This window comes from Lipotes vexillifer, unplaced genomic scaffold (assembly GCF_000442215.2).
Source record: "Lipotes vexillifer unplaced genomic scaffold, Lipotes_vexillifer_v1.1 scaffold977, whole genome shotgun sequence".
NCBI lineage: Eukaryota > Metazoa > Chordata > Mammalia > Artiodactyla > Lipotidae > Lipotes > Lipotes vexillifer.
Window position 1 is genome coordinate 2215870 of NW_006783088.1, and position 22029 is coordinate 2237898.

General features: G+C 39.5%; 1 protein-coding gene across 1 annotated transcript in view; it reads left to right on the top strand.

Moving 5' to 3' along the window:
• Positions 1–22029, top strand: part of FNBP4 (formin binding protein 4) — a 37850-nt gene that overhangs the window by 13361 nt on the left and 2460 nt on the right. Inside the window, exons 9-16 of the mRNA XM_007455719.1 lie at positions 2496–2617; positions 3497–3601; positions 4507–4640; positions 5634–5821; positions 10570–10880; positions 11417–11561; positions 12306–12640; positions 21651–21808. Of these exons, the coding sequence (XP_007455781.1) occupies positions 2496–2617; positions 3497–3601; positions 4507–4640; positions 5634–5821; positions 10570–10880; positions 11417–11561; positions 12306–12640; positions 21651–21808 (1498 nt within the window). The remainder of the gene's footprint in view (positions 1–2495; positions 2618–3496; positions 3602–4506; positions 4641–5633; positions 5822–10569; positions 10881–11416; positions 11562–12305; positions 12641–21650; positions 21809–22029) is intronic.

Below are 22029 nucleotides of genomic sequence, written 5' to 3' on the forward strand. Positions count from 1 at the left end.
CCCATTGATGGACATTTGTGTCCTTGTTTCAGTCTTAAAAGTAATATTACATTCATTTTATCCCAAAGAAGTATAAATATTAGCCATTCAAATATCCGTCAAAAGAGTAGTGGATAAATTGTGATGTATTCTTCCAATTGAATACTAAACAGCAGTAAAAAATGAATGATCCATTGTTATATGCATTAACATGGATTAATGTCAGGAACAATAATGTTGAATTTAAAAAGCCACAGAAGAATGCATATGTTAGTGCTCCATGTATATAAGTTGAAAAATAAGCAGAAATATTGTGCTTAAAGATCTATCCATGATGAAAGTAGAGGCATTTACCAACACCATTAGGGTGTGTCTGGTGTGAACATGTTGGGGGAGAGGCACAGGGAGCTTCAAGGTGTTATTAATAGTCTTCTGTTAAGCTGAGTTGTAGTTACTTGAGTGCTCATGTTGTTTTTTAAATATATTATACTCACTAGTTAACGATACTGTGCAATTAAAATAATGCTGTAGTAAACATCTTGGTACATCTATCTTTATGCAGATTTTAGTACCATTATAGTATAGATTCCCAGTGGTATATTGCTCGGTCAAGGGGTATGTGCATTTTAATTTGATAGATCCTGCCTAACTGCCCTCCAAAATAATCAAGTCTTAGAGCTCTAGCAGTGCTTAAAATTGTTAAATTCTTAAACCTGCCATCAACTGTAAGATGTGTAATATACAAATGAACTATAAACTAGTAGGTGAGAGAGTAGAAGGATTTGGTTTTAGACAATAAGAAAATGCAGAAGGAATATTAATGATCAAATAAAAAGAACAAGGCCATTGTGTGATAAGGTTAAGTACTTAATACAAAATTTTAGGCTAATGAAAGCTGTTGAGAGTGAAAGTCACATTTCTTCTCTAGATCAAATATTAACCAGCGTTAAGAAAAGGTACTCAAATTTGTTTTTTTGTTTGTTTTTAGTCTGTGATCCTCCAGAGAGATTGATTTACATTGTATATGTGGATTAGTTTGGTAAGCAGGTCTTAAGCAAACATAACAGAGAGTTCATATCTTTTCATCCATTTAAGTATGTGGTAAACCTACCTATTCCTTTTTGGAGATTCTCACTAGCAGCAGACAGCACCAACCAGAAGAGTAGGTAGATCCGTTAAAGGCTGTCTACAGGTGTTAACCAGTTCAGGAAGGGAGTCATTTGGTAGTTTAATGTGCTGCTCTGGTCTTGAAAGCCTTTTCTTTAAAAAATAAATTTGTTTTTATTTTTTGGCTGCGTTGGGTCTTCATTGCTGTGCATGGGCTTTCTTTCATCGTGGTGCACGGGCTTCTCATTGCAGTGGCTTCTCTTGTTGCGGAGCACGGGCTCTAGGCACATGGGCTTCAGTAGTTGTGGCACATGGGCTCAGTAGTTGTGGCTCGCGGACTCTAGAGGGCAGGCTCAGTAGTTGTGGTGCGCAGGCTTAGTTTTTCCACGGCATGTGGGATCTTCGCAGACCAGGGCTTGAACCCGTGTTCCCTGCGTTGGCAGGCGGATTCTTAACCACTGCACCACCAGGGAAGCCCTGAAAGCCTTTCTATCAAAACCCATTTGATAAAGAACGTTAGATATTCCAGGTTCTAGCTTTTGTAAATAATTGAAGCCATGATTTTTTGGAAGAGAAGATTAGAAAAGATTAATAGATGAAGGAGGAAGGGAAAGCAGAAACTTCTTGGTAATGTGGTAAAACAAAGTAAATCATGTATATAGACACATTTTAAGAAAGGTGATTATAGGGGCTTCCCTGATGGTGCAGTGGTTAAGAATCCGCCTGCCAACGCAGGGGACGCAGGTTCGAGTCCTGCTCCGGGAAGATCCCACATGCTGTGGAACAACTAAGCCCGTGCACCACAACTACTGAGCCTGCGTGCTGCCACTACTGAAGCCCGCATGCCTAGAGCTCCTGCTCCACAACAAGAGAGGCCACCACAATGAGAAGTCTGCGCACCGCAACGAAGAGTGGCCCCCGCTCGCCACAACTAGAGAAAGCCCGTGCGCAGCAACGAAGACCCAGTGCAGCCAAAAATAAATTAATTAATTAAATATATTTTTTAAAAAAAGAAAGGTGATTATAGAGGATTAAGTTTTTTGGCTCTTTAGAGACAGTAGGTTGATAAGTCACTAGGGCTTCCTTAACGTGTAAGGAGAAAACAGGCAAAGGAGAGCACTGATAACTTTCAGATATTTGCTACGGGGTAAGAAAATGTATTTGGGGCTCTATTAATATTGGTCCTTTTTTTTTAATTTTATTTTTTTTATTGAAGTATAGTTGATTTACAATGTGCCCATCTGTGCTGTACAGCTAAGTGACTCAGTTATACACATATAGACATTCTTTTTTTATATTTTTTCATTATGGTTTATCAGAGGATATTGAATAATAGTTCCCTGTGCTCTAGAGTAGGACCTCGTTGTTTATAGTCCTTTTGATTTAATTTCACATATTTTCTTTTCTAGCAGTTGGTGCTGAAAATTCAGAAAAAGTAGATGAAAATTCGGACAAAGAGATGGAAGTAGAAGAATCTCCAGAAAAGATTAAAGTACAGACAGCACCCAAAGTAGAAGAACAGGACTTGAAAGTGTGTATATTACTTAATGCAACTTGACAAATAAGTATTTTTAAATTGGCGAACCATTTTAAATAGGCCAACTACTTTCTTTTAGCAAGTAGTAAAAAGTAATCTTTACTATCTCCAAATATAAATCATTTATCTGGTTAGGTGAAAAGGTTATATATAAGGCTGAAATAAGGAGCTATGAGACTGACTTGATGTAGAGAAATTATCTAAAAATAAATTCTAAATGCTTTCTTACTTATAAGTAAGTCTCCATTGGAAAGCAGTAGCTTATCAAATACAGGCTTCTCTAGTTTGGAAGTACTAAAGAGACTCAAGTCACAAACTTAATTCCTGCATGAACTACTTGTCCTTACACAAAGGCATATTTGTTTGCAATTTCATTTCTGTTGCTAATGTCATGAGAAGAATTGGACCAAGTAAGTATGTGGCTCTTAAAGTGTGATCTGTTGGAAAAACCACTTAGCATATTCTTTTGACTTGAAAGAGTTTGTCCACTCACCAGCTAGTGTACAGCTGTGTAGATGGGACTGGGAGAATTAATTTTGTTCAGTGTGGGGCTAGTATAAGCAATTAGTAATGGATAAATGATGGCTTGGACAATATTGGGGGTTATGTCATTTAGGACCTATTTTCAACTTGCATATCGTATTAGAGTAGATAGTGCGTCTAATTTCTCTTGACCTTATTTAACACTTTGTTATGTGAATTATTTTACAGTTTCATCTTGTACATAACTAGTTGCGGTATGTGAGAAAGGCTGTTTACAGGCAGACCCATTTTTCTAGTATCTTCAACGATAAATGAAAGATTTTACATAATAAAGAAAATTTTGCTGACTCTGTTTTTGTTTTTCCTTTTTTTTTCTTTCCTGCATTACAGTTTCAGATTGGAGAACTGGCAAATACCCTGACAAGTAAATTTGAATTCTTAGGCATTAATAGGCAGTCCATCTCCAACTTTCATGTGCTGCTTTTACAGACTGAGGTAATTTAGCCATTTTTAGTATAAACAGTCAGTGTTTGAATGAAATGCTGTGTGTGTGAGGAATCTGTCTTATTTATGTTTTGATCCTAAATATAAATTTTTAATCTTGATGTATATTTGAACCACCAACCCAGGAAATAAAACTGTGTATTAGCCAAAGCAAAACATAATTATGGAAATAAATACTGAGAGTTTGTGTATGATGATGATACTTAACCCCCTTGAATTGGCATATATTGTTTTTCTAAGAAATTAAAATTCTGTTCATAGTGATGATGAGACCACATAATGTTGAAAGCACTTTATAAGTGTTAAAGCATTATAGACTTTTTTGGCGGGGCGCAGGCTGGGGTGGCACTCGGCTTTTGGGATCTTAATTCCCCCACCAGGGATCACACCCGGGCCCATGGCAGTGAAAGCGAGGAGTCCTAACCACTGGGTCGCCGGGGAATTCCCTATAGGTCTATTTAAAAAGAGAAGTTCTGGATCCTATTTGTAACCTGTGTACTTTACAATAAATAGGATTAGGTAAGGAATTCCTGTAGGAAGTTGACTGATTTCCTTGAGAACTAAACCTTTAATTTTGATTAATAACATTACTTAATTGAATGAACTATCTACCCAAAAAATAAAGTTACTGGGGAACCATCTTAATATAGTCCAAAGGGAAAAACAAATCTACTGCTACTCATTTTCACAGATGTTGGAGATTTGACAGTACTGGGGTCCAGTCTCATTTTTGAGAACTCTGAAGAGCAAACAAGAGTTTTTAGGATGGGATTTCTTCTCCTGTTTGGTCTAGTCTGCTGCCAGAGTATACGTCATGGACCAGAAGACTTACGTTCCTTTTACCTCTGCCTCCTGACATAATAATAAGTCTTTAACTTACTGCTTTTTTATTTTAGACACGGATTGCAGACTGGCGGGAAGGGGCTCTTAATGGAAACTACCTTAAACGAAAACTTCAGGATGCAGCAGAACAACTAAAACAGTATGAAATAAACGCCACTCCTAAAGGCTGGTCCTGCCACTGGGACAGGTACGCACTCTTCTCCCCTTTTCACCTTTCACCTTTGACATCTCAGACTTGATTTGTGATCACCACCACCTGACGACCTGACAGCCTGTCTGGAGACTGAGAGCAGCTGCGTTAGCGGTGCTGGGCAGGCAGAGCACCCCGAGCACTTGCAGAGTTTGGGCCAGCCACACGTTGGAGAAACAAAAAGCAATGTCTAAAGTGTTCCATGTAACGGATTTTTTCCCAAGATTGGACAAAGCTGGTTTTTACTCCAGAGTGTTGTTGCACGGAGTAGGGCGGGCTTGGGGGTTAAGCGCATGCGAGAGCTCTGTGCGCTTTACAGGACCTCTGGAAGCAACTACTCCTGATTAACCTCGGTGAAGTTAAGGAAAGCTTCGTGGCTGAAGATGTGAATGAAGAACAAGATTACTATCTTCTGCCAGCAGGTCAGATGAAAACATTTCTTTTTATATTTGGCTTTTCTTGATTTTTTTTTCGTTATTTGAAATCTTTGCTCTTTTATTTTTCAGCTCCCAGATCCTCTCCCTCTCTTTAGCTTTCACTGTGTTTGGTATCAAGAGTATGAAATGTGAATTCCACGGTTCAAGAGGGGAAGAGTCACCTTTCGCAAACTTCGTTCTCTTCTTTGGAAGGGAAATTAGTGTTCTAGGAGATTGAGTCCCTTTGCTAATGAAACTTGAAACCCTGTTAAGCATTGGCAAAAAAAAAAAAAAAAAAAAAAATAGATGTGAGAGGTGTTTTTCTAAGTCATCTGTTGGAGTGAGAGGGCTCAGGGCTGTATTCACAGAGCTGCTGGCAGTGCAAATAGCTTTGAATTATCCTTGGTTCTCCATCCTCAATTGTCAAAGCTCTTTGTTGCCTTTGTGAATAGCAGTCCATTAAGAAGAGGTTCGTCCCTGTGAGAGCAGACTGCTGTCCTGGGACAGGACCAAATGGAAGTGTCTTTGTAGGAGAATGGGTCTTAAAACATGTGTTTTCTTTCTTGTAATTTAGGGATCATAGACGATATTTCTATGTAAACGAACAGTCGGGCGAGTCTCAGTGGGAGTTCCCAGATGGTGAGGAGGAAGAGGAAGAAAGCCAAGCACAAGAAAGTAGAGATGAGACTCTTCCTAAACAGACCTTGAAAGACAAAACTGGCGCTGACTCAAATTCTACAGACTCTTCCGAGAATTCCACAGGTGGGACAATTTACCCTATATTAATTGGAGAGAAATTATTTTAGAGGAAAAAAAGACTTGTATTAACATGTAAAAGAAAATAATTTAAATCATAATCACATAAATTTCTAACTAAAAAATAATGGCTTGCCCTAAGGAAAAGAAAAAAAGAATGCAGGGCTTATGTTGAAGAAAACTAAGGTAGTGGCTAGTTGGAAATAAGCATACTATTGATACCAGCCAGACCCTGCTAAAAAATAAAATAATGAGCCGGTGTATTTTGATTTTAAAAGATTGTCCTATAACTATTCTGTCATGCCACAGACGAAGCTGTGGATTTCCAATAACAGGAATTCTAATTAATGCTAAGGAACCAGTTATTTAAATTGTCGATATTTATGTGGAGTAATAAGAGATTTGTTCTGCCTTTCTGTAGAGCACTTAGTCTGCTGATTTTGCAACCTCATTATTACACTTCACTAATCTTGTAGGAAGTATGGTTGTTACAAACCAAAATGATCTGAATAAATGCTGTGAAACTAGGACCATACTTGTTTCAGAGAAGCAAAATAATTTATCATTGCAAATCATCAATATTCTCGTATAAAACAATTAAGATGGCTCAATCCAGTTAAAGTACTCTTAGGGAACTTCAGTTTGGTTATATAAATTTTTTTTTTCTTTTTTTTTTTTTTTTTTTTTTGCGGTGTGCGGGCCTCTCACAGTTGCGGCCTCTCCTGTTGCGGAGCACAGGCTCCAGATGCGCAGGCTTAGCGGCCGTGTCTCACGGCCCAGCCACTCCGCGGCATATGGGATCCCCCGGACCGGGTCACGAACCCGCGTCCCCTGCATCGGCAGGCGGACCCTCAACCATTGCGCCACCAGGGAAGCCCTGGTTATATAAATTTAAGAAAGAAAAAAAAGGCTTTCACAGTTCTTCATTTACTCTGAGAATCTGAAGAACCATTGCTTGATTTCCTTATTATGGAAGAAGATACATTGTTTTTTTTCCTCGAAGTCCATCTTTCTTGGAATGACAAAAATAAGTGGCTAATGAAGCATAGTCAAGACTGTGATGAACAAACAGCCATTCAATCTGAAAAACGGTAGATGTTTGTTTAAATGATAGCATGTAAAGGTAAGAATGTTGTGGAATGATTTCTAAAGTCATAAATGTTTGTGAACTGTATTCAATATTTTGTAATAACCTATAATGGAAAAAATCTGAAAAGTATATATGTGTATAACTGAATCACTTTGCTGTATGCCTGAAACATTGTAAATCAAACTATACTTCAGTTTTTTTTAATTAAAAAATAAAGTCACAAACCTTTGAGGATAAAAAGATAGTTCAGGTCACTCAAAATAGGCAGCCTATGACTGCAGATAATTTTAGAACATAGCAAAAAAGTGGTTTTCTATTTCAGAAAAAAATTTTCTTAAGTTACAGGGTGTACCGTTTCCATGAAGAGATTTTCTATAGATTACTTTCTCATTCTTTGGGCAGTGAATAGTAGATACGTCTAGTAATTGGTTTTATTTACTTTTTAATAGTTAGTGAACTGAAGAGGCTTGATGGTGGTTCTCGTTTGGTGATTCCCTTCTTGACCAGTGTCTAATGTCCCTTCTTATATGTTCTAAAGCTGAATATTCTAGAATTGCTAATGCTAAGTGTTGTGTGAATACCTTAGAGTTAAACATTAAGTTACTTTCTCCCTTTGTTAATGACACGCAGTTGGTACTGTCTGATAAAGGAAAATGCCACTGGTAAACCAGCTTATGTTTTTGAGCCTGTTGATTGAGAGCTACTAAAACCACGTGATAAACTTGATCTAAATGAAATCCAAATCTTGTACTAAGGTCTTTGGAATTGAAGAGCAATACCAATCACTATTTTAAGCCTGTAAAGAAAGTTTATAATGCTTGCTTTTTGTCAGCCCAACAGTGGTTAAAATCATCTTTTAAAGAAGAAAAACTATACACTGAGGGGCAAGGAAGTTTCAAAGTTCTGTTCATTGTTAGTCCTTGTTCATTGTTGCATGTTTGAATTTGACATTATATCTCTTAAGATGAGTGATACTTCAAGATACCGTGTCTGTTTTGTTGGGCTTTTGTCAGGTTAAGTTAAGCTGCTTTTCAAAAAGTCTCTGTGGAATTATTATTTCTATAATAATTTCTTGATTTAAACTGATAAACTGGCCTCTTGCCTCAAAATACTAAGCAATAATACTTTTGGGGGGAATATAGGAAAACAATAAAGGAAGCCTACCTTTATAAGAAAGAAAGCCTGATTTTCTATTTATATAGAAATAAAGATTCATAGAAAAAATATGTTCTTGGAGAATTCAACATTTGTATCCTCACAGTATTCTGTTTTTAAGCTTGATAGTTTAAAAAATTTATTAGCACATAATAAAAGCTATGTATATACCATTTTAATCTCTCCTTGGACTTCAGACTTAATGTTCTCTTAAATGGCAAAATACCTCAACTGGGTTAAATTTAGAAATGAAGAGAAGCAGTATGTGATATGACATCCATGGATATTCAAACTAGGATTTCTCGAAATTCTTTGTATGTAAGCTAAAGGAGATAATTATCAGTGTTACGATGCAGCTTTTATGTTTTGAGTAAACTTAGTTTAGGATTCAAATATTAACTCTAAAAGTGCTCCTTGTATGATCTAAATTTATCAAGTCTAGTTTGTTTCCTATTTACAGAAAGCTCAGTTATTTCTGATTAACTTTGTTGAAGGTTGTAAACCACATTATTAATCTTGAACCTACTGTGTTTTCTTGATTTCCTCTGCATAGCAGCTTCTCACCATCATAAACATACCAGTATTGCATTATGCTTCTAGATGAGAAACCTACCAACATATAAATCTGACAAGTTTGTTTACCTACCATATATTATGGTTGGTTTAGTAAAAGGAAGTTTAATAATTTATTAATCCTCAATGTTTACTTCCTCAGTTCTGATGTAATCTTGATGTACTATTATGTAATGTAGTAGACTGCCTGCCCATACCCAAACTGTCTGCCAGTTAGTGTAGAGATTCATAAAGGTTAATGAGACACTTGAAGTCTTTTAGCTGGAAAACTACATTCTTGTTTTCTGGTGAATTTTTTTCAGTTTCCTTTTCCTTGGTAGTAAGCAGTTTCTCAAAATAGTTAGAGTAACCGTGTGAATTATGTTCAAGTCTCTTACATAATGTATCACCTACCTGTTCCATAAAAAAGTGAAGCTATTCTAAAAGCCAAATGGTTCATGGCTGCTTTGGTTTTACACTGTTGAGTGCCAGTGTGCTGTATTTTGAGCAAAGTAAGGTAAAAGGCCTTATCCTTTTTCTAGAGCCTTTTATAATAGAGTCGTTATTTAATCTACTGCTTTGACCATGGAATTTGACAGGTGACGGCATCTGGATCTCTACTCCACGAGAAGTGAAATTTGAGATTTCTAACGCTCTTAGACTCCTGATATTTCACCAGGACATCTTGTTAAAATAGCACTAGGGGAGTTCCCTCGTGGCCTAGTGGTTAGGATTCTGGGCTTTCACTACTGTGACCCGGGTTCAATTCCTGGTGGAGGAACTGAGATCCTGCAAGCAAAATGCACGGCTCGGCAAAAAAAAAAAACTAGCACTAGACTAGGGGTCAGACTTGACCACTAAGAGCTATATGATCTTGGGCAAGTCATTTCCCTCCTGGGTTTCATTACCTTTAAAATGAGAGGGGTAAACTAGACGATGTCTTATGTCTCTTCTACTCCTAAATTCTATGATTTTAGGGAGAAAATCCCCTTCAGCATTCCTGGGATATATATCTAATAGTCCCAAATATTGTGAAACTTCCCTATTGACGATAAAGAGGGATGGGGAAGGCTGCAAGTAAGTATATCTTCCTATTTTCTCTAATCTTTAAAGCTTTTCCCAGCAGAGAAAGGGCAGTAATTAACTATGACTTTTGCAAATTTTGAGGAAAGCTAACCCTGCAGCTCCTCAGCTATAATTTCTTAACTTCAGCAGCCATTTCAAATCCTCCATATCTTCAAACACCTCTTCTCTGTGTTATATTTATCATTATCATTTACCTTGAAGATTCATGCTCCCTGATTTCCCTTTTCTCGTCACAGGAATAAAAAATTACCCTCCCTCATTTGTTGCTGTGATTTAGCAAATGAATAATTCACACAAAGATGTGAAGGAATGATAGGATTGACAATATCACCTTGCAAATGGATTTTTGAAACTTAGTAACCCAAATTAATTGAAATGGGTAGAGTTTGTATGAGTGTTTTGAATGTGTACTTCTCTGGGTCATCCTTAATTTCTTATCTAGCTCACTAAAAGATAAAGTACATGGAATCAGTATTGCAAATGCACATCATTCACTCACTTTTGAAATAAAGAAGACCCCAGAATGTTGCCTTCTAGTTGTGTACCTTTGAAATAAACTTCAGGTTCAGATGACTGAATTTCTCATTGAATTGATGTGATGTGCTTCATTTACTCAGCCATAAATCTGTACCCAGAAAACAAGACTAGTATAACACAGCTGGGGCGAGTGCTAACAGTAAATCCTATAAATTTATCTTTTCGTGGAAGTCATTTTTGAACTGAGTTTAATATTTCAGTGACATCAGTGTAGAATAGATGTCTGTGGGACTAGATGTCTGTGGGACAGGTTTTGTCTCTACAGTCAGTTGAACATTTCTGTGTTCATGGAGTTTAGTCTTGCTTTTTCCCTGACTCCTATTTGTTTTCATAGGTTCTCTTTGTAAAGAGTCCTTTTCTGGCCAAGTTTCTTCTTCATCACTCATGCCACTTACTCCATTCTGGACCCTTCTTCAGTCAAATGTGCCTGTGCTTCAACCTCCATTACCTTTGGAAATGCCACCGCCTCCGCCTCCACCTCCAGAATCCCCGCCTCCCCCTCCCCCTCCTCCTCCTCCTGCAGAAGATGGTGAGATCCAGGAGGTCGAGATGGAGGATGAAGGAAGTGAGGAGCCTCCTGCTCCAGGAACGGAGGAGGATACTCCATTGAAACCTTCAGCACAAACGACAGTTGTAACTAGCCAGGTGAGAAATGCCATCTGGCATTCTGAAAAGTTTTGGAGGACCGGGGCATGATTGACACGTTTTTTGTTTGGTTTTTTTGTTTGTTTTTTTTTGGGGAGTGGGGCTGCGTTGGGTCTTTGTTGTTGCATGCAGGCTTTCTCTAGTTGCGGCGAACGGGGGCTACTCTTCATTGTGGTGCGCGTGCTTCTCATTGCAGATCACAGGCTCTAGGTGTGTGGGCTCAGTAGTTGTGGCATGTGGGCCCTAGAGCACATGGGCTTCAGTAGTTGCAGCGAGCAGGCTTCAGTAGTTGTGGCTTGCAGGCCCAGTAGCTGTGGCTTGCGGGCTCTAGAGCGCAGGCTCAGTAGTTGTGGTGCACAGGCTTACTTGCTCCGCAGCATGCGGGATCTTCACGGACCGGGGATTGAACCTGTTGTCCCCTGCGTTGGCAGGCTGATTCTTAACCACTGCACCACCAAGGAAGTCCCTACATGTTTTATTTTAGAAGAGGATACTTAACCAGGGGCTACAGCCACTGACTAGAATCTCTGTTTCAGAGTTCAGCTGACTGTACCATCTCTAGTTCTCCTTCCACTAAAGCAATAAAGAGAAAAGCTACAGAAATTAGTACTGCAGCTGTTCAGAGATCAGCTACCATTGGTAGTTCTCCGGTCCTCTACAGCCAATCAGCTGTAGCTACAGGTAAGCATTGTGATTAAAATTATTTTCATCAGTGTGTTATCTTTGTTTCCAGAATTAGTTGTCATAAATTAATGTTAAAGGCTTTTCATTGCAAAGACTGTTTATGTGCATTTCTTTCAGTTACTAAAAACCACTGTTAACATTGGCATATATCCTTCCAGATTGTTTTCTGAGCATTTACACAACATCAGTGATCTTGATGTTTAAGTGCCTTAATGCTAAAATATTCAGAACACCAGAAAATATGACTGGGTTTTTTGTTTGTTTTGGGGTTTTTTTGTGTTTCTTGGCAGCGGGGTATATTAGAATCACTTTGTAGGTGATCTAACTTCCAGTTTCCTTTTCCTCCTCCTCCTTGTTTTTGGTTTTGTCACAGTGTCCTTTTTTTTTCTTTTTTTAAGATGTTGGGGGTAGGAGTTTATTAATTAATTTATTTTTGCTGTGTTGGGTCTTCGTTTTCTGTGCAAGGGCTTTCTCTAGTTGTGGCAAGCGGGGCCCGCTCTTCATCACGGTGTGTGGGCCTCTCACTGTCGCAGCCTCTCTTGTTGCGGAGCACAGGCTCCAGACGTGCAGGCTCAGTAGTTGTGGCGCACGGGCCTAGTTGCTCCACGGCATGTGGGATCCTCCCAGACCAGGGCTCAAAACCGTGTCCCCTGCATTAGCAGGCAGATTCTCAACCACTGCGCCACCAGGGAAGCCCCACAATGTCCTTTCTATAGTTTTATTTTATGTTTTCTGTTCTAGGTCACCAGGCAACAGGGATTGGACACCAGGCACTATCAGTTAGCCATCCAGCAACAGGAATGGGTCATCAGGCCAGAGGAATGAACCTACAGTCCAATTACTTAGGACTGGCATCAGCTCCTGCAATTATGAGCTATGCTGAGTGTTCTGTCCCAGTGGCAGTGACTGCTCCCACGTTGCAGCCAGTCCAGGCCCGCGGCGCTGTGCCCGCCACTGCCCTTATAGAGCCGCCGCCACCGCCTCCTCCTCCTCCTCCTCCTCCCCCACCACCACCACCACCACCGGCTCCCAAAATGCCAGCGCCTGAGAAGACAAAAAAAGGAAAGAAAGATAAGGTAGAGTAAACCTCTCTTTACATTTTAGTTTAAAAATTTTGTTTTATTGAGGTGATAGTTAAAGTATAAATTCAGTAGCACTTAGTATATTCACACTGTGGTGTAACCACCACCTCTCTCTGGTTACATAACATTTTCATAACTCCAGAGGAGAACCCTGTACCCATTAAGCAGTCACACCTCATTACACCTGCAGTGAACATTGGGGTGCATATGTCTTTTTGAATTATGGTTTTCTCTGGGTATATGCCCAGTAGTGGGATTGCTGGGTCATATGGTAGTTCTATTTTTAGTTTTTTAAGGAACCTCCATACAGTTCTCCATAGTGGCTGTATCAGTTTACATTCCCAGCAACAGTGGAGGAGGGTTCCCTTTTCTCCACGCCTTCTCCAGCATTTATTGTTTGTAGATTTTTTAATGATGGCCATTCTGACCAGTGTGAGGTGATACCTCATTGTAGTTTTTTGCATTTCTCTAATGATTAGTGGTGTTGAGCATCTTTTCATGTCTTTGTTGGCAATCTGTATATCTTCTTTGGAGAAATGTCTCTTTAGGTCTTCTGCCCATTTTTGGATTGGGTTGTTTGTTTTTTTGATATTGAGCTCATGAGCTGCTTTTATATTTCGGAGATTAATCCTCTGTCGGTTGCTTCGTTTGCAAATAATTTCTCCCATTCTGAGGGATGTCTTTTTGTCGTATGGTTTCCTTTGCTGTGTAAAAGCTTTTAAGTTTCATTAGGTTCCATTTGTTTATTTTTGTTTCCATTTCTCTAAGAGGTGGGTCAGAAAGGATCTTACTGTGACTTATGTCATAGAGTGTTCTACCTGTGTTTTCCTCCAAGAGTTTTACAGTGTCTGGCCTTACATTTAGGTCTTTAATCCATTTTGAGTTTATTTTTGTGTATGGTATTAGGAAGGGTTCTAATTTCATTCTTTTACACGTAGCTGTCCAGTTTTCCCAGGACCAGTTATTGAAGAGGGTGTCTTTTCTCCACTGTATATTCTTGCCTCCTTTGTCAAAGATAAGGTGACCATATGTGCATGGCTTTATCTCTGGGCTTTCTATCCTGTTCCATTGATCACTATTTCTGTTTTTGTGCCAGTATCATACTGTCTTGATTACTGTAGCTTTGTAGTATAGTCTGAAGTCAGGGAGCCTGATTCCTCCAGCTCTGTTTTTCTTTCTCAAGGTTGCTTTGGCTCTTCGGGGTCTTTTGTGTTTCCATACAAATTGTGAAATTTTTTGTTCTAGTTCTGTGAAGAATGCCATTGGTAATTTGATAGGGATTGCATCGAATCTGTAGATGGCTTTGGGTAGTATAGTTTAGTCATTTTCACAGTATTGATTCTTCCAATCTGAGAACATGGTATGTCTCTCCATCTGTTTGTATCATCTTTAAGGTCTTTAATCAGTGTCTCATAGTTTTCTGCATACAGGTCTTTGTCTCCTTAGGTAGGTTTATTCCTAGGTATCTTATTCTTTTTGTTGCAGTGGTAAATGGGAGTGTTTTCTTAATTTCACTTTCCGACTTTTCATCATTAGTGTATAGGAATGCAAGAGATATCTGTGTATTAATTTTATATCCTGCTACTCTACCAAATTCATTGATTAACTCTAGTAGTTTTTTTGGTAACATCTTTAGGATTCTCTTAGGTATAGTATCATGTCATCTGCAAACAGTGACAGTATTTTCAGTTACTTTTTGTATGGTGTCAAGTAGAGATCCAATTTCACTCGCTTGAGTGTGATACCCTGTTGTCCCAGGACCATTTTTTGAAGAGACCATTCTTTCCCCCATTGAATGGTAGACCTTATCTAAAATCAGTTCACCATAAACGTATGGGCTTATTCCATTGGTCTATATGCCAGCACCATGCTGTTTTGATTACTATAACTTTGTGGTATGTTTTGAATTTGAGAAGTGTGAGTTCTCTGACTTGGTGCTTCTTTTTCAATATTGGCTATTCAGGCCCCCTTGTAATTTCATATGAATTTAAAGGTCAGCTTTTCCATTTCTACATAAAAGGCCAGTGGAATTTTGATAGGGATTGCATTTAACCTGTAGATTGCTTGGGTTCTATTACCTATTTAACGATATTGAATCTTTCAGTTTGTGAGCACAGGATTCCTTTCCGTTTATTTAGGTCTTTAATTTCTTTCAGCATTGTTTTATAATTTTCAGTGTACAACTCTTTGATCTCCTTGGCTAAATTTATTCTCAGGTATTTTATTCTTTTGCGTGCTATTTTAAGTGGTATGATTTTACCCTTTTATCGTTATGTAATGTCCTTCTTTATCTCTTTTAACAGTTTTTTACTTAATTTCTATTTTGTCTTGTAGTAATCCACTTACCCCTTCTTTCTCTTGGTTACAATTTTCATGGAATGTGTTTTTCTGTCCTTTCACTTTAAACTTGTGTATGTCCTTAGATGTAAAATGAATTTCTTATAGACGTGATCAGTTTCAATTGCATTTTGTTTTTTTAATCCATTCTGCCAATGTTGCAACCAAAGAAAGTGGGGGTTCCAGCTGCTCACCACTCAAAAGCCAATAAAGAGGCAAGGTTGGCGGAAAGGGAAGTTTGCTTTATTTTTGATGCTGGCAACCCGGGGTGGGGAGGAACTCCTGGCCAGAGGCCGACTCCCCCCCACTTACAGTCAGTGGACAAGAGCTTTCATAGGTGAAGGGATCGGGCTACAGGGAGAAACAGCACTGTCAGCTCTAACAGTCCATCTTGAAATTGGTCATGCGCTGGCCTGATCATCATCATCGTGATTGTTTTAAGTACAATTAATCTTCAGTTCCAGGGTCGGTTTGTTCCCATTTCCTTGAGGCCATTTCTTGGAATTGTGGCAGCTTATGTCATGGCTACAGTCTGGTCATCATGTAGTTGACTTCTTCCACCTGGTGGGGGTTTCAGTATCTATAAGACGGCTCACAGAATGTGGCTCAGAATATTATCTATAGCCCTTGAGAAGGAACTAAAGGTCCTTAGCTATGCTAAATGACTAAACAATTATTACTTGGTCTCATTTGACTGTTTTCCTTTGATTCTGTATTTTCTCATTTCTCCAGTAAAACTTTTTGGCTGCGCTGCGTGGCATTTGGAATCTTAGTTCCCCAACAAGGGATTGAACCTGTACCCCCTGCAGTGGAAGCATGGAGTCTTAACCACTGGACCGCTAGGGAGGTCCCTAATTAAACTTATTCTTTGGCTGAAGTTTTTTCACAGACAAAATGTAGGCCAAGGACATGACAGGAAGGGACCATAGGGTCCTGCTCCATTGCAGTATGTGTTTTTTGATTGTAGAGTTTAATCCATTTACATTAGTAAATTAATAATTTACTATAGTAATTACTGATAAGGAAGGATTTGGTATTCCTTTTGGTCGTTTTCTGTATGTCTTAATAGCTTTTTTGTCTCTCATTTCCTCTCTTACTGCCTTCCTTTATGTTTAGTTGATATTTTTCAGTGACACATTTTGGTTTCTTTTTCATTTCCTTTTGTGTATATTCTATATTTATTTTCTTTGTGGTTATGGTAGGAATTACATATAATATCTATTTTAAACTGATACAGTCAATTGCAGACAAAAACTCCTTTACAGACGCACCTCCACTCTTGTTATTGGTGTTACAGATTAAATCTTTATATACTGTGTACCCATTAATGTAGACTTGTAATTATTCTTTATGCTTTTGTCTTTTAAAATCTGTAGAAGAATAAAAATTATGAACCAGTATCACAATAATACTGGTTTTTGTTTGTTCTTGTATTTACCTTTACCAGAGGACTTTATATTTTTGTATGACAAGTTACTATCTAGCATCTTTTCATTTCAGCTTGAAAAACATGCTTTAGCATTTCTTGTAGGGCACATCTAGTGGTAATGAATTTTCTCAGCTTTTTGTTTATCTAGGGATATCTTAGTTTTTCTCCCTCCGTTTTTTTTACGTTTATTTATTTATTTATATTTTGGGCTGCATTGGGTCTTCGTTGCTGTATGCGGGCTTTTTCTAGCTGCAGTGAGTGGGCGTTACTCTTTGTTGCGGTGTGTGGGCTCTAGGCATGCGGGCTTCAGTAGTTGTGGCTTGCGGGCTCTAGAGCACAGGCTCAGTAGTTGTGGCGTATGGGCTTAGTTGCTCCGCAGCACGTGGGATCTTCCCGGTCCAGGGCTCAAACCCGTGTCCCCTGCATTGGCAAACAGATTCTTAATCACTGTGCCACCAGGGAAGCCCCGTTATTTCTTTTTTTTTTTTTTTTTTTGCGGTACGCGGGCCTCTCACCATTGTGGCCTCTCCCGTTACGGAGCACAGGCTCCGGACGCACAGGCCCAGCGGCCATGGCTCACGGGCCCAGCCGCTCCGCGGCACGTGGGATCCTCCCGGACCAGGGCACGAACCCGTGCCCCCTGCATCGGCAGGCGGACTCCCAACCACTGCGCCACCAGGGAAGCCCCCCATTATTTCTTAAATAAGATCTTTGCCCCTTTCTCCTTCTGAGATTCCCATAATGCATATATTAGTCCATTTGATGATGTCGTATAAGTCACTTGGACTCTGTTCACTTTGCTTCATTCTTTTCCTTTTTGCTCTTTAGACTCAATAGCTTCAAATGACCTATCATCAATTTTGCTGATCTTTTTTTATGCCTATTGGAGCCTGTTGTTGAAATAATGAATTTTCAATTCAGTTGATGTATTTTTCAGCTCCAGAATATTTCTTTGGTTCTTTTTAATAATAATATCTGTCTCTTTGTTGACAGTCTCATTTTGTTCATGTCATTTTCCTGATTTCCTTTCATTCTTTGTGTTTTCCTTTAGTTCTTTGAGCACATTTAAGACAGTTGTTTTAAAGTCTTTGTCTAGTAAATCTGAATCCTTTCTTTCTTCCTTTCTTCCTTTCCTTTCTTTCTTCTGCGCTGGGTCTTAGTCGTGGCACATGGGATCTTTTAGTTGCGGCCTGCAAACTCTTAGCTGCGGCATGCATGTGGGATCTGGTTCCCCATCCAGGGATCGAACTTGGGCCCCCCGCATTGGGAGTGTGGAGTCTTACCTACTGGACCACCAGGGAAATCCCAGCATGTGTTTGTATGCTTTGTGATCTTTGGTTGAAAACTACACATTACAAAAAATAACAAACTCTCCCAGTCTTTGCATACTGTGTATGGAGGAAAACCTTCATTAATGAGTCCAACATGAAAGTGCAACATTTTTTCAGGCCTTTCCTGGGCATATGTGTTCCCTGGACATGTGCTTGTTTTTGTTTTCCTTTCCCCTTGTGTATTTACTTTTAATTTCCCTAGGAGAGTCACACCTGCTTCTTCTGTGAGCCTTATATGTTCTGTTGTATTCCTCTGCCCATAATCTTTTGCCCCCATCTGTCCATATGACTTCTGTCCCACTGTGGTTTTCACATGCCGCAGCTCCTGCTACTGCCTTTCACGGTTTCCAACCTGAGACCCAAAATATGCCACCATTCCTGACTGACGTCCAAGTTAAGACAGTATTGAAACCAGTCCCTAAGGCAACCACAGACAGTCTAGAACATATCAGACATTCCAGTTATTTCCTTCCACCTGGCGGGGGAGAACTGAGAATTGGGCCATTTCATCCCAACCACATTGGGGAGGGTGTGTGGAACAAGGGCAAGCGAACATGCCACAGAATTTCCTGTTTTTAGTGTGGGTTTTTCTTGATTGGGTGTTCTCTTGGTTGCTCAAGATCTTTGACTGGTTTCCAGAGTTCCCACAAAGCCATTTTAGTCAGTCTCTATTTGTTTATATAATATTTCCACGGGGAAACAAGGGCTTGGAGCTTCATAGTCTGCCATCTTTCTGACATCATCCTCATGAACATTTTGAATGCCTTAAATTACCTAAAGAAACTTTCTCCTCCCAGAGAAGTGTTATAAAAAATCAACAGTGACAGGATAATGTCTTGAATTAGATTCTTGTCAGACAACTTACTCTACAATACAGTTCTCCTGAGCCAACATACTGTTGACCACCTACGTGTCTTTACTTTGTTTAGCAGTCCCACTACTATTCATTCTTTTATAATTAAATTGTTAGAATGATCAGTGCTCAGGAATCATTTCTCTTAGGAGGCCTTCCGTGGCGCCCTTCCTCCAGTCTTCCGAGAGAGAGCTACTTCCACCTCCATTCATTCAGCAAGTAATTTTGTAGCCAATTTTGCTTTTATAGTCATAGAAATAATCGTTTTGAAAATCCAGTATTCTACATTAATATGTCATTTTTATGTACCTGTTATCTGAAAACAATGATCCATCTCTTTAGTGTTACTGGCTATTTTTAAAGAATATAACAGGGTGTGGGGGGGTGGGCAGTGGGATGAATTGGGAGATTGGGACTGACATATATACACTGATATGTATAAAATAGCTAACTAATAAGAACCTGCTCTGTAGCACAGGGAACTCCACTTCCCTGTACAATGGAAACTAACACAACATTGTAAAAAAACTATATCCCAATTAAAAAAAAAAGAATATAAGATATATACTCAGTACCTCTGATGTTCAAGAATATTTAAGACCAACTTATATTTTCAGTCTTTTTGCTGAAGAGTTTTGTGTGCGGTTTATTAGAAAATAAACTAGAAAAAAAAGGCATTCTAGCCATTTAATCTTTTTTTTTTTTTTTTTTTTGCGGTACGCGGGCCTCTCACTGTTTTGGCCTCTCCCGCTGCGGAGCAGAGGCTCCGGACGCGCAGGCTCAGCGGCCATGGCTCATGGGCCCAGCCGCTCCGCGGCATGTGGGATCGTCCCAGACCGGGGCACGAACCCGTGTCCCCTGCATCGGCAGGCGGACTCTCAACCACTGCGCCACCAGGGAAGCCCCATAGCCATTTAATCTTTATTCCTCTGGCTGCAGTGTTCCCATATTAAAAACGTGTTCAAACAGCCAGTGCAACTCGGGATCCATGGTTTTGAATGTGATCGGCAGTACATAACTTCTGAAACATAAAGTACTGTCCCATGACAAATAGAAATGAAATGCACTACAAATTTACAAAATCCTATGGAAGTCAGAATGAAAGCACAGCAACTCTACCTAGATCTATGTTTTTTTATCATACTTGGAGACGTTCGGCGAGAGGTTGTAACCCCAGTGAGCCCTCTATGCACAGGTGACCGTTATTAATTCATGTTACTTTTTACTCAGTTGGTTCCATGCTAACCCAGATGAGCTATGTTGGAACTTGTTGGAAGGGTGTATATACAGTGAGTCAGGTTGTACCACAGGTGAAATGACAGAATGGAATGTGGGAAGGTGTGTGGAGCAGAAGGTTTAAGCATTATAGATGGGCATTTCCCCAGAAGGTTAAAAACTGTCACTGACAGTCAAAATAGGGTATCGAGCAGGGAGCCAAGTAATTTTAAAACACTGAAAATATTAAGCTTATTTTCTCAACTCTTTTGGGGACTTAATCAAAAAATGTGTTTTCTCTTAAGTGCAGGCTGGAAAAAAAGCTTGGGTCCTTATACCCGATCCTCACAGGAGCACAGCACTCAGTCACACCTATCACTTGAGTGCCTGCTTGTCATGTTTAGAGTGTAACCTGGCCAAGTCTTCAAAACCGCAGGGATAAAAAATGGTTCTTATCAATGTCTAATACAGTGTTTCTCTAAATTCAAAGAACTAATCACAAATATCAGCAGGTATATTTTGAATACATACTGTGTCGGGCATTCTCTCTAGGAGCTTTGTATTCAGTAGCTAACCAACAAAATCTCTGCTTTTGCTTTTGTAGAGCTTTTCTGGTGGGCTTGGAGAGGGTATGGGGGGACTGGGTTGCAGAAACAGATAAGCAAATATATGTTCAGTGTTTAAAAATGCAATGAAAAAAGTGTAAGAGGACAGAAAGTGACCTTTGGGAGGTGGTACTGTTCAATGTAGATAGGGTGGTCAGGGAAGGCATCTTTGCTAAAGAGTGCCATTGATCAGAACTCTGAAGGTAGTGATAGAGCAAGCTATGTTGGATATGTAATAAATATCACGGCTTTTTTTACTGTGAGATTATGTTTATTATAGGCAATTTAGAAAATGAAGTTAAGCTGATAGAAAAATTTATTATTGTATCTCCTCTTAGAACTAATCTCATGTTTTGATATACCTCTTTGCTTTTTTCATATTTAATAGTTGCCTTTGACTCTGTTGGCTCTTTCCAGAAAAGCTGGTCATTTGTTTCTCAACACTGTGTTTCACTTGATGTGAACACTGCATCCATTTAAAATTGTAAAAAGGTACACTGTGATTCTTTTTTCCTTTTTCTTAAAAAAAAAATTTATTTATTTTGCCTGCGCCGTGTCTTAGTTGTAGCCCACAGGATCTTTAGTTGCGGCATGCAGACTCTTAGTTTCAGCATGCATGCAGGATTTAAATCCCTGACCAGGGATCAAACCCAGGCCCCCTGCACTGGGAGCATGGGGTCTTACCCACTGGACCACCAGGGAAATCCCGGGTACACTGTAATTCTGAGAAAATGAGACAAGGGCAAGAGTTTTGAATTTCATAGAATAAGGCTAAAGGAGATGTTTCTGACCTGATTTCATAAAACACCACGTTTACACTTTTTAGATTTTTGTGTGTGTGTGTGGTACGCGGGCCTCTCACTGTTGTGGCCTCTCCCATTGCGGAGCACAGGCTCCGGACGCGCAGGCTCAGTGACCATGGCTCTCGGGCGCAGCCGCTCTGCAGCATGTGGGATCTTCCCAGACCGGGGCACGAACCCGTGTCCCCTGCATCAGCAGGCAGACTCTCAGCCACTGCGCCACCAGGGAAGCCCCCCACTTTTTAGATTTTTAACCAAGCTTTAAGTTCATAGTTGGTAGAAATTTCTGGCAAGAACTTAGAATGGTATTTATCTTTGGTGTTTCTGTTCCTTTAATTTTGAAGTTCACTTATTCCTTCGAACTAAGGAAAAGATCCTGATCTCATGTGAAGGACTCATTCACTTGTTTTACGTATTATATTCCTTTGTTACAGGCAAAGAAGAGTAAAACCAAAATGCCATCTCTGGTAAAGAAGTGGCAGAGTATCCAACGTGAGTTAGATGAAGAGGAGAACTCTAGTTCCAGTGAAGAGGACCGAGAATCAACCGCACAGAAGCGAATTGAAGAGTGGAAACAGCAGCAGCTGGTCAGGTAAAAGAAAGAACCATAGATGGGGCGGATAGTGGTGGTTGTAGCTGTGGTTTTAGAGCCATCACGTTCTTAAAATCATAGCCCTTAATTTGATTCCTTTACAGACTTACCTAAGTAGTTTTTAGTTCATAGAAATGTTTATTTCCCTATAAAAATTATAATCTAGCCTTTTCAAAATCAGAAACATCAAATCTGTAATACTTCCCACTGATTGTTCCTCT